This window comes from Dermacentor silvarum, chromosome 7 (genome assembly GCF_013339745.2).
Source record: "Dermacentor silvarum isolate Dsil-2018 chromosome 7, BIME_Dsil_1.4, whole genome shotgun sequence".
Classification (NCBI taxonomy): Eukaryota; Metazoa; Arthropoda; class Arachnida; order Ixodida; family Ixodidae; genus Dermacentor; species Dermacentor silvarum.
This window is the reverse complement of record NC_051160.1, coordinates 125,556,141-125,569,821: the sequence shown is the minus strand read 5'-3', so window position 1 is coordinate 125,569,821 and position 13,681 is coordinate 125,556,141. Positions and strand designations below refer to the sequence as shown.

General features: G+C 46.0%; 1 protein-coding gene across 2 annotated transcripts in view; it reads right to left on the bottom strand.

Annotated features, from left to right (window-relative positions):
• The window catches only part of LOC119458422 (solute carrier family 52, riboflavin transporter, member 3-A-like), a 41,235-nt gene that overhangs the window by 15,014 nt on the left and 12,540 nt on the right, over positions 1–13,681 (bottom strand). Inside the window, exon 4 of one of the 2 annotated variants that reach the window (XM_037720259.2) lies at positions 9,702–9,932. The exons of the other annotated variant lie outside the window; for it this stretch is intronic. Within the exon in view, the coding sequence (XP_037576187.2) occupies positions 9,702–9,932 (231 nt within the window). The remainder of the gene's footprint in view (positions 1–9,701; positions 9,933–13,681) is intronic. 2 annotated transcript variants of the gene reach the window in all.

The window sequence follows — 13,681 nt, the reverse complement described above, 5'->3', positions numbered from 1 at the left end:
TTCGGTGGTCTCAGCACTACGACGCCTCGATGCCAGCATTCGAAGGGACGCTGGCATCAAGAAGCACTACCAACGCGTTCTCGCAGAAGCACTACTAGGTGGCGTTCACCGTACTCAGCACAGCGGAGCGTGGCCTCCGCAATTAGCTCTGAAAATGTTTCTGAAGTTGATCGCGGAGGCTGCAATTACGACGCGCTGTACGCGCTGATTTGACTCGGTGACGATTCAGTTACGTGCTTTGTCTTGCGCGTTGTATTAGTGTGTCAGTTACGTGCTTCGTCTTTCGCGTTGTGCTAGCGTGTGCAGCGTAGTGCAGCTTCCATATGCACGACGGTTGCTCATGGTCATCGACGTTGGTAGTCGTGATGGAGGAGACGTGCCACCAGGCGTCAGCGTGGGTGCATCAACGCCTAAGGGCGCTTTAGCCACAAAACACCAATAGACATTATATATCAATGTGCAATAAACATTACACTACTTCTGTGAAGACACGTTTCACTTTCGTGTTCTATACCGATTCCTATATAAGAGGGATCAACCACATTTTTTTATCTTCTTTCAGCCTAATGACTTGCTGCTCGCAGTGCTATGTGTCACTCGGACGCTACCGCGGGAATTTCAAATATTAGAGCTCACTGGCTGCCCGTCGATAGTATAGTGTCCAAAGAGTACATTGTTCCACATTCACGAACTTGCGTATGTCCAGAACATCTGCAGACAGCGCGTTGCGACATCAAAGTTTCGCGCTCTTAGCACAATTTTTGAATGACGAGCACATTCCGGCCAAAATACTGTAAGTTATCGAACATGAGTCAATTTTGCAGGATCAAGACCTGGATGTCTGCATCATATCGACTACTCTGGCGAAGACCAGAACCACGTTGATTTCCCTAGGTTAAAATGGCAGCCTGTTGCGGAAAACATCGTTTGGTGATCCTGTTCCCGCTACGCTGCGTGCTTCACTTTCCTCTCTGACGTTTGGATCGACCATCTTATTTCACATTGGCGCACGCCTAAGTGCAATGTCGTTCGATATATTTCGTTCACAGGCACAACACAAAACACACTAGCGTGTTTTCAAGTAATCTCGCATTATGCAGTTTTGGAGGCGAGACATTTTTGTTGCCAAGCTAAAGATCTCAAGATTCGATGTTAGAACGGCATTTACATGCTCCGTAGCGGAAGCTTTTTGTCACACGAGCCATAACACAGGGAAACTATAGATAAAAAATCAGCGTTGAGAGCATTGCACACGCGACGCGTGTTAGCGTGGCAGGCAACAACTGCTGCGAGTGCGCTCAATGTCAGCAGTGTGTGGCAGCGACAGAGAGGCAATAACGACAGCTGGTGCGGCACCGTGTTCAGTGTCCTCGTGAGGCAAACATAAGAGATGTCGCAGCATCAATCGTGAATTCTGTTTATCTTCTGTGTCATATGCTCCATTCTACCAACTGTTAGCAAAACGGGCACCTGTGGAGCGTGCCCTCACTGAAAAAAAAAACATCAAAACAAAAAAGAAAACAGGCGTCAGTCGTAACTACAGTTCTATAAATTCTCACAGCGAAACCCGCGATCTTCTCAATAACAAGCCGTTGCTGTGCGCTGTGAGCTATAGCTGTTTTTTGAAGCGGAAGACCCGTGACAACAGAAGCACGTCAGCCAAATGTTCCCCGTGTATAAATGAAAATTAACGACGCATGAACGGCGCTATTTGAGGATCTAATCAAATAAGAATGTTCCAGAAAAAATAATTGGCCGCCATCCTGCCCTGCAAACGTGAATGTCCAGCGAAGCTGTATCAAACACCACACATGGTCGAGCATTGCATTGACGCTGTTTTGGTGCCTAAGTTCCGTGGTCTACCCATGGCAGTCTTAGAATGAAGTGAATGAGTTACTAGACGGGTCTCCCTTTATTTATGAAAGTTTGGTGGCGCGTCACTATATATATATATATATATATATATATATATATATATATATATATATATATATATATATATATGCTGTATGCGTGATTGCAACGAAAGATATGCCGTTTGCCTTCAATTGTTTACCTAGTGTTTTATGTTTACGCCACGAAATTTTCCGACCAACGAGCGGTATACAGCTTCGCTGTAAAAGTTAGGCGTCGCTCTGCTACCGCAAACACCAGAGACAAGTGGAGCTGGGGAAAACCTAGTAAAGTAGCGGCAAACCACAAACTTAGTTTCCTGTCGCTCAGGATTTCTTCGCGATGTTCTGCGTAGTTTCGCGATGAATTCAACCGGCCACGTTCACAAGCCTCCGGATCTTCATTGCCTCACCTACGCGAACTCTCGGCTTACGTCAGTCTAAACTCGGGATGTTCTCTTGTGCGACGCTTGGTTTCAGCTTCCCTAGCTCTCGCTTCAGTCTTTCGTAAGCAACTAGTGTCCAGCTGTCTGGTAGAAACTTGGCGAGCCGCCGCCAGAGGCATCGGCTACATTGACGGATTAGGGAGCCTAGGGAGGAGCGTATAGATGCAAGCTCCCTATCACGGACACCAGGTGCGTTTGGCGCGAACGCGGGGAAACGCGATCGGCTGCAGCTCTACGCGTCCCGCAACCACATGCCCACACTTCTCGTCTCCACCTTGCATCCGCTATGCTGAGCGATCCTGTTTTTGTACTCTGCTTTCACTCTCTCTCACCCCTCTCTCCCCCAGCTCGGCGAAGCTATCGCACAGCTGGTATGGGGTATGGAGTTTTGTGTTCACGCCACGAAATTTTCCGACCAGCGAGAGGTATACACTTCGCTGTAAAAAAAAATGGTATATAGACTGGCACATGCATGTAATATCGTTCACAATTAGACGTCTGGACAACTGAGCAGCTTGTAAATGAATTATATGGACGACCATTACAATGACAGTAATGAAAAAGGGTGCACGTACAGTGTTGCGTTCGCTGAAGGACACCCCAACACCGCAAATTGTTTTAAATAAACGCGAACGTAGTAAGGCTGTCCAACGCACAAATCGGAGAAAGTTTGTGCACAGGCTGCCTAAAAGCGAGCCATTCTTATTGAGTGAGCGAAAACTATTGAACACAAGTTATCTGCCCAGTGCGCTGGCTCAAGAACAGGTATCTATGCGCAACAATTGCAGATATCTTGCAGCAGAATAATTCGGAACACTACTCGCATATAACGTTTTTTTTCTCCCTCGAGAGTCGAATAAGTGGTTTTATCTGTTATATACTAGAATGGAACAAATATTTGGCCACTTCAAATAGTGAATTCTAGAATAGAATATCGACAATATAGCACGGACTATTCGATCTGTATTCGAGATTCAGAATGTTCGCACAACCTTAATAAAATAAAATAAAAATGTGTGGCACATAGCGAAATTCTAGTGGAGCTGACCTTAACGAAAAGGCGAAATTCGCACGAAAAATTGAAATACATAATCGATTACGTAACAAAAGTTCACTAATAAGAATTTTAACTAGTTACAAGGATGTCTTCGTGGGTTAGATGGTAAACGTCCTGATGGGTACAGCGCACACGGGCGGGTACAGAGTGAAGAACAACAGGATACTAGTGTTGTGACCTGTTGTTCTGCACTCTGTCCCCGTCTGTGTGCGCCGTTACCCCTTTAACTATTTACCTTAGGACAGATACTGGAATTTACAAATTGTAGCCGGTGAGACTGCAAGGTTCATCACCATTATCGCGATATCTGCCATCAAACTTGAGGTAAAAATGCACTATCGTTCCACTTAGTTTTTTTACAAGATTTCGTTTTATGCAGTCCAGTTATGCAACTGGACCAAAATGTATTTATTTGAAATTTTGGGAAGTCATGTATCGAAGCTCATGTCATCCCAAAATGCATTCTCTGCCCGACTAGAATTTGTAAATTGCTTTATATGCCCTAAGATAATCAGCTAAAGCTGAACCACCGATGCTATATTGGCCGATTATGGATTTCTATTGCACGTGCAAGTAATGTCAGCCTCTTCGAGTAGACCAACTCCAGGACTAGAATTGTACTATCTGCCGAAGGCGATTTAAAAAAACGCTCAAAATCCTCGCAGAAACACCCGTTAATAGGGTTGTGGCAAATTCAGCAATATACTGACCCAATAGACTCATAGAGCACAAACTCGCGCGGAGCGTATGGGTAATATGGTGTGAAAAGGCAGGTGGAACAATTTGTGGATCGAACAATACTGGAGCCGGAATTAGCAGCATCGGCGGAAGTTCAAAAATATCTAAGGAAAAGTGACTAAACAACAATACATTGGATACATTGAACAATGATTGCACAGTGTACAAGTGAAGTGGCATGATGAGCTGAAAACTCGTCTGCAATGGTTACGCTCTCTTGAGCGTATACACATTAGGCAATTGAATTAAATTGAATTCTGGGGTTTTACGTGCCGAAACCCGAAGCTGATTATGAGGCACGCCGCAGTGGGGCACTCCGGATTAATTTTGACCCCCCGGAAGTTTTTAACGTGCCCCCAATGCAAAGGATATGGACGTTCTTGCATTTCGCCTTCATCGAAATGCGGCCGCTGCGGCCGTGATTCGATCCTGCGATCTCATGTTTAGCAGCCCAACACAACAGTCGCTAAGCCACCGCGGCCGGTACACATTGGACACAGTGTTGCCAGGTCCGACGAGGCGGCGTAGCCAAAAGCCAGAGAAGTTGTAGCCCAAATGTAGCCAAACAGAAAAAAAAGTGCAAAATATTACGTAGCCAAATATAGCCATTTTTATTTGCAATATTATTTTTGTATACATTTTCCCATTCGACTACGGCAATCCTTTTTTGCACAAGCCGTCGTAACAAAATGTCCGTGCCGCCATGACGGTCGGCCCTTTACATCAACAAAAGCGACATCATGATTGCACAGAACATTTTGTGGTTGGCCTGGTAGCTCTTAAGTTCCAGCGAATCGCTGCGAAAGGTGAAATCAGTGCTTTTAGTTTATGACAGATAGTACTAAGTTATTATTTTGAGTTATTTACAGTAATATTAACTACGAACTCTACTTTTTAGCTGTCGTGAACACAAAATAATGTTCAGTGTCATCGATCTCTCAGCTGTCCAGCGATCTGCGACGGCGACGTGCTCACGGCTTCTTTTTTGATGAGCTAAAACAAGGCTTTCGCGCTATGATATCTCGCATTATTTGTCTCATCGTCCTATCTTGTTTTCTCATTTTCTGGTTTTCGTTTTTCAATTAGCTTGGCCCGGATTAGCTGGGACACACACTAGCTATATAGTGTCAATATACATCAATCTGCCCGCCATCTTAGGTCTCTAGCACGCCAAGAACATGCGTTAAGAAAAGGGACAGCCAACAGATGCCACTCATTGTCTGAATCGGTGTAATCGGAGCTTTAAATGATTACTGCGCAATACGGCACACTAGTGTGAGAAGCGCGCAGTCGTTTTTGGCGACGAGCACGTGCCGAACTAACTCGATCGAAAGGGTAAAAGCCGCGACGGCGTACAACGAGCAATGGTAAAGAAAGGGTAAAACAGCTTTTTCATAACAGCAAACACCAAATACAAAACAGTGGCAATGCGGTCAAAACCGGTTACTGTCCAAAAGCAAACCATGTTTATGGCTAATAACATTTTAGAATAGGGGCCCCTAAAGTTTGGGACCCCAAAGAGCTTTGCGGGTGTTAGCGTTGAGGCATGCAGGAATGAAGAGTTTTGGAATAGGAGTTTTTCGTTTGTGGATAGCGTGTTGCATTTCAGCATCACTACGGCGTCAAAGAAAAGCTGTTATAAATATTAAAATGAAATATGCAATTTTGTGACAAAAAAGTAATTTAGACTTTCGTGTTTTCGCCTTCAATTATATTTTAGAACTCATTGTATTAGCAACATGCAACTTGTTGCGCTCAGTTTTGAGTAACCAACTTTACGCATCTTCACCCAGCCAAGTCAATCCGTGATATGCCTAGGAGCCATGAAATGGACAATTGAATTCGGAATCAGCGGCGTATACTGAATAAATCTTCATTACACATGTAAGTTGAGACAAAGCAATAACCGCATTCACTTCTTCTAACTTACGAACTTCCCGCATTACCGCGAATCGAGCCCAGTTTTGTGCTAAATTGGAGCCGTCGCTTCGATGGGCGCCGCCATGTTTGTTGACAAAAGCTTTTGGGGCAGCTGTTGGGGCTCCCGCTAAATCGATGAAATAGCGTGCCCGATGCAAAACCCAAACACAGTTTCCATGTTGAGCATGCGCAGTGGCTTCGGCGCTATTTCTTTGGGGCCCCAATACGTTCGAGGGCCATATTCTAAAGCTCTAATAATTGCTGGGGTTTTCCGTCCCAAAATCACGATATGATTGCGAGGCATGACGCAGTAGGGGACTCCGGATTAATTTCGGCCACCTCAGGTTCTTTGACGTCCACCTAATTACACGAGTGTTCCGGCATTTCGCCTTGATAGAAATGCGGCCGGCGTGGCCGGGAATCAAACCCGCGTCCTCGAGCCAGCAGCACGACACATCACAAGTTAAGCTAACACGGTGGGCGAAGTTAATGTGACGTGGTGCACTGATATGTCATCGTGGCAAACATGTTTCGATATTAGCAGAATGAGTATCTGCATCCATGACGTTACGGGCAAACAATCTAGAAGTAAAAGCACCAGAACCCACCTTTGGGTCAGGGTCTTGCTCCCATTCTTTTTTATACGTTCTCGCATACTTGGCCCACTTCCCCATGTTTGGATTCTCCTCTTTGAGGAGGATCCGATCTTACGTCCAACCTATCGAAATTAATCTCGAATCTAAGCACAAAGAAAATTTCATCTAACAGGAAAAGGAAAATGGCAGTAAAGCTCCGCGCCAGAAATGTGGGGTAGGTCGGAAGCTGTGCCCGGCGCGATACTTCATCCGGAAGACATGGCCATGAGCACACCGGAGCGTGTCATCCACCCGTGCTTCCCTTCTTCCATGTCGGCGCCATGATCGCCCGACGGCCCCAACCCTATGTTACTGCTCTCCCTTCATGAACATAGCCACGTTAGTACAGTGAACTGTGAAAATCCTAATACTCCCAGGTTCATCCCTATGCCCGGGGACGGGTGCCTAACGGTCAAGCGGGGTCTAAGTTTCAGTGCACCAAAGATACTAGCCGCCGGCTCGGACAACGGCGCAGAGAGGGAAGGAAAGACGGGGGGGGGGGGGGGGGGGGGAGGTCATTTCGCGCACTCACACACGCACAGCTACGTGGCCGGCTCAGCCAGCTGTATCGCAGCCTTTGAGATTTCTACCCGATCACAGCCACCTCTGGAGCGTGGATTAGGGCGCCACTTATAGCCCAAGCGCAGCCAAGTCGCAGATTTTCAGTTGCCCAAATATAGCCACATAGCCAACTCGTCCAAGTCGATGCCAAAAAAATTTGCCCGTAGCCCAATTTGGCTATATATAGCCAAACCTGGCCACACTGATTGGACAGTCAATGTGCTGCACAAATAAACACGAGTAAATGTAAAATGTTTTGAATAATTGTGAGTAACACAGTGGTAGATCGTCGTGTGAACAGCGAGTGTACGCATACATTGCAGCACACGATGACCGACCAGCAGAAACATTTATTGGTCATTTTTCGATCAGAAGAAAACAGGAATTTTAAAGAGCAATCTGAGTCAGCCGTCAACCCAACTTTAGAAAAATGTTTGTTAGCTTGTTCATATATTATTACCCAGTAGCTTTGTGACTTGTTGACCTGTGGGGTTTTGTGGTTTCTTATGAAAAGGATAATGTACTTCTTTCATCATCATCATCAGCCTATATATATGTCCACTGCAGGACAATGGCCTCTCCCTGTGATCTCAAATTTCCCCTGTCTTGCGCTAGCTAATTCCAACTTGCACGTTCAAATTTCCTAACTTCACCCCACCAGCTTTTCTGCTATCCTTGACTGCGCTTGCCTTGTCTTGGGATCCATTCTGTAACTCTAATGGTCCACCGGCTATCCATCCTACGCATTACATGGCCTGCCCAGCTCCATTTTTTTCTCTTATTGTCAATTAGAGTATAGGCTATCCCCTTTAGGTCTCTGATCCACACCGCGCTCTCCCCATCTCTTAGCGTTAGGCCAAATATGTTTCGTTCCATCGCTCTTTGTGCGGTCCTTAATTTGCTCTCGAGCTTCTCTGTTAACCTCCTAGTTTCTGCCCCATGTGTTAGCACCGTTAGAGTGCAATGATTGTACACTTTTCTTTTCAACGACACTGGTAAGCTCCCAGTCAGGATTTGGCAATGCCTGCCGTATGCACTCCAACCCAATTTTATTCTTCTGTATATTTCATTATCGTGAGCAGAGTCCACTTTGAATAACTGACCTAGCTAAACGTACTCCTTTACAGACTCTAGAGGCTGACTGGCGATCCTGAATTCTTGTTCGCTTGCCAGGCCATTGAGCATTATCTTTGTCTTCTGCATATTAATATTCAACCCCACTCTTACACATTCTCGGTTAAGGTCCGCCATAATTGGTTGTAATTCGTCCCCATTGTTGCTGAATAAGACAATGTCATTTGCAAACAGAAGGTTGCTGAGATATTCGCCATTGATTCTCACTACTAAGCTTTCCCAGTCTAAGAGCTTTTGAATACTTCTAAGCATGCAGTGAATAGCATTGGAGAGATTGTGTCTCCTTGCCTGACCCCTTTCTTGATAGGTCTCTTTCTACTTTTTTATGTGGAGAACCAAGGTAGCTGTGGAATCTTCGTAGATATTTCCCAAGATATTTACGCATGCTTCCTGTACTCCTTGATTACGCAATGCATCTATGACTGCTGGCATCTCTACTGAATCAAATGCCTTTTCATAATCTATGAAAGCCATATAGACAGCTTGATTGTAATCCGCAGGTTTCTCGACTACCTGATTGATTACATGGTTATGATCCATCGTAGAATATCCCTTCCTGAGCCAGCCTGTTCTTTTAGTTGATTGAAGTGCAGTTCCCAATTTAACACTCCAGTTTATAATGCTTTGAAATGTGAGCCCAGAAGAAGGAGCGGACAAGTAGCTAGAGTAGCTTGATAGCCTAAAGGTAAATATCAGATGATGAAGTTAGCTTACAAAATGAATAATACTACCACTAAAAGCATCGCGCAAGCAGCAGGAGGCACAACTTATGCGTGGTAATAAGCATTATTCCCACAGATGTCTTGTTTACTGGTTCTCACGCACCACGTACGTTTTTCGGGCCATGCATTTTCGATGATTATAATGGTTGTGCAGGGTCTTTGTTCATGCTACAATTTGGTATTCGTATCAAGACACCTTTATTCCATTTCATAAACAATAGTGCAACCGTGTGCCGACCATGTGTAAATCTTGAAGGCATGCGCCAAAACTTCGACACCAGAATGAATACGTAGCGCGCTATCGTGGCCAAATGATGAACGAGCGGTAAAATTCCGATAAGAGGAAAATAGAAAAAAATCTGCTCATTGTAGAAGAAATTTCGATATAATATAATGCCTGTAAAATTACACGGTTCTCTGCAAGAAAAGACAAAACGTCGCATTAGAGAAACGGCCGAACTAAACTTATGGTTTATTTTCAACCAGCGCTCGAAGTTTGGCGCTCGCGTTTTGACATCTCCTCGGCAACACGTCATCCTCACCGTGACGTGGCCTGTGTTCTCACTGACTCGCACAAACTGATTCGGTGCTCTTACCACTAGGAATGCTCCAGCGTCGGTGTCCACAAGCGGCGAGTTGGGGCTGGTGGCTGCGGTCAGCGTGATGTAGATGGCACCTAACGTACCCACCAGCGTCTGCGCCCACAGATTCCACATCCGGCGCAATGCGACAAACATGGCCAGTGCACATGCGACGGGGTAGGCGACGCCGCAAAGGGTGACGGAGAGATGCAGGGCACGGGGTCCATACGGCAAGCACGAATACGACTGCACGACAAAACATTCATTCTGGCGTAAGGTCCCAGTATCTGTATTAGCGTCTTAATAAGTAACTTGCTAGACTCTGAGCTGAATAAGAACGAGGGGAACCGACTTAGCCTGCAACTCTGGTGCTTTACAATATGATTGGGCGAGTGTTTATTTTATTGCGATAGCAATTATATGGACACTCAAAAGCAGATTTCTGCCGTCGGCGTCGCCGTCGCCGTCGCCGTCGCCGTGAGGTTCCGTATGACGTCATTTGGAGAAGAAATCGTCGCCGCGCGCCGAACGCTGTATGTGCGAGTGAAAGGGCGCGAGGGGCGCGTCTTTCACGGGGAGTGAACGCACGGCGGAGAACAAACGCGCGTTCTGCGCCGTGCTCGCTTAAGGGCTGCAGAAGTAGGCGTCTCTGTTCTCCTTCACAATCACCATGTATGTAGAGCAAACGCGCCTTCTTCCAACGAGCGAGAGGCCGTGGGGGAGGGGGAGGGAAGGGAGGCGACGTTTAGCTGCGGCACGCAGTGCCTATTTATATCAGAGGCTCCGGCAACAGTCACCAACGCCGCACGCATTTTGAGCGAACGCGGGCAAAACGCCGATGGCGTCGACAACAGTTCTGCGTGTTGTTGCTACCAAAGCCGCTCACCTTACTTCGTATGACATTGCTGTGTTGCTATCGCATTCATTGCTTCGCCCTTAGGGCGAAACTGTGACATTTTTTTTCAAATTATATTGATCCTCCTGTTGCACGTGCTGTATGTCGTTTCAGTTACAAATTTGGAAATAACTTTACGTAACCAAAACACCAAGTACCGAAATCGGAACTGAGCTGTGCAACTTGCAGAGCCACATTCGTTTGACGGCGCATGCCTTTAGTGTATGCGAACAGCGTCGGTAGAACAATATGGGGTGTTGTTTGTTTAGATCATAAATATATTTTTAAATCGTTCATGCAGAAACTCCACTGCAGTCGCCTACGTGTGCGTAAGCATAGTGCTGCACACTAATCTCCACGCAGCGCTGTGTTATCATCCATCTTATCAAACATTATCCGACCAGCATTAACACTTATCAAGCTTTATCGGTCGTTATGAACGTTACCAGATTACATCCGACCCTTATCAACCCTTATCGGTCGTTATCAACTTGCGGAAGTTGATAACCACTACAACTGTTGAAAGGGGCACGCAATGCTGTATTGATGGTTCGGATGCTTGTTTTGAGGGTGTTCTTTATTGGAAAGTGCGCTGTTATGTGTGTTGTATGGGGGATTTCAATGAAAATATGCTCTTCACTTTGCTGAGCGCTTGTAGCCTCTGCCTTACGGTGGTATGAGCCATTGTTTTGGGGGTATAAGCCATTGCATTCGTCTTACGTGACCGACCGGTTTCTCATTGGATAGGTATAGAAATGCTTACACATTTAAAATTGCGTGTATCAGATAGCGTAACTTTAGTCCTTGACATCAATAACCCGTCGCGGCGGACTCTAGCAGTATGAGAAATCGAAATGCATAGTCGTCTATTTATTCAAAAAATTAGTAAAGAACTTTTTAATTATAGGCGTCCTGGCGCATATAGCAATTTAGGAATGGTAGCCGGCAAGTATGCAAGGCATGCCGACTTGGAATGAATTCTAATGATCTTACATATTTCGAGATATGCTCCGTGAAACTTTCGGTAAAAGTACACTATTGTTCCAGTCACTCTTTTAACGAGCCGCCGTTTTGTGCATTGAAGCACAAAAGTAACTGGAACATTCATGTACATCGCCGAGCACTTTGGTACTGAATATCTCGAAACTGCTGTCACTCTGAAAATTCGTTCCAAGTGGTTACACCCTGCGAACTCACCGGCGGCAATTCGGTATATGTGCAATAAAGTAACAAATGTAAATTTTTTGTGATTTTTGTTAGCTAGTGGATTATGGATTTATTATTCCCCATGCATGTAATGTCCGCCGTTTTAAATAATCCATCTCAATTACTAGAATTATGCTATCTGCGACAGGCGAATTTAAACAAATTAATTTCATATTAATTTGTCATTTCTTTACTTAGTAAGTGCAATTGATTTCCTCTATGTTGTCCTTGGTGTCTTTGTTGGCTTCGTATGATTTGCTTTTGCATCCGCTTTGGCGGTTAGCCCAAGGCGTTCTCTGTATTGTTCTTCTTTTATCGCGCCAGTCAAAAATTACGGACCCACTTTGACAGCGGCGCCCTTGCTACACAATTGGATGACAGAGCGTGCCGAGCAAGACTTATGATCTGGCTTCTGGCCAAAGAGGAAGGAAAAAATTGAGAAGGGGCCCTGACGTCACTCTTTGTGAAGCTAAGCGCCACCGGAAGTTGGCGTTACTCCGCCATCATGTCGGTCCCAGATTCTCCTCTCTTGTTTACATTCCCCACCTTCGGCATGCAGCTGTGCCGGGCTGCGCGCACGTTCGCGCGCCGTAGTGATCCGACCAAGGGATCCAATCGCGGTGTATTTCCATCGCGACGCGACATATGGTAAATCTACCTGCAGTTCATGAGGACAAACACGTATGCTGGTCGTGGCTTTATAGGAAATGTTTTGATTTATTGAACACATTTCGGGCGGCCACGCACCACGGTGATGTCACGAGCCACAGTGCTCCGGCGAACAGTCCGGCAGAGGACGTCATTAAGCGTTTAAATACACCAACTGCGGCCTGAGGTGTATCGTTCTCTCGGCAAGTGAAGCTTCACGGAAACGAAGTCCTGTGGTATCATCCACGCATTGCCGAACAGTACGCGCGTATGAGTGCGGCTAGCGCTTTCACTGGGTTTACAAGCGACCATCAGCCATTTGGTGTGCGCGCAAGCGTACGTTATTCTGTCGAGCCTTGTTCACTCTTGCACCCCATCCGCCGGCCTTGATTCCCCTGCGCCCCTCGAAAACACAGATAAGATTGCTGGAGTAAAGGGGGTTCGTCCCTTTACTATTCACAGCAGCCCCTTCATTCTCATCATCCAAATGGCTGTTTTATGTGGCACAAATCAATCGTTCCGCTGTCAAAAGCAGGAACACTGCACAGCTGTCACTGACGAGCAAGGAGTTCATCGTAAATATTCTGAAGAATAGCGGTTTCAGTCTGTAATGACGCACTAGCATGAATACACCGAAGACGGGAATCAAATTCCCAGGTCCTCCTTCGTCCGGTGCGTATCGTGGTGTGCGGCGTTGCATGCGCACTCGTTCCATGCTTTTTACTTCTTCCAGTCCCACTTGGCCCGAACAACAGCTCGGAGAGCACGGTCTAGAAAACACAGCAGAACAAAAACACGCAGACTAACGCAATCCTACACAAACACACAACACCTTTGCCACCATACGAAACCTGCGGAGCAACACGTCTGAGCGCACACAACCATAACAAAACCACCATTGTGGCCCGAGAACATGGCCGCTACAGCGAAAAATTACCATGTGACGTCCTCCACGAAGAGGGGTAGAGCCTCTCCTCAGTTTTTTACTTCCTCCATGATCCTGACTGATACGAAGCACTGACACAGCGCTAGAGCCACAGTTTCTGACGTCACGTAACACGTGCCAAAATGGTGGTCGCTGTCGGAGGGAGGGGGCTTAAAGGTAGCGATTGCAAATGGAAATTTACATTGAATATGAGCGCCGAGAGCCCATCTTTGTGTGTATAACCGTATCGCCCAACTACACAGCTAAAACGATAAACTGAGAATACTTGGAGGACCTCTTCACGACTCCTTTAAAATCGCT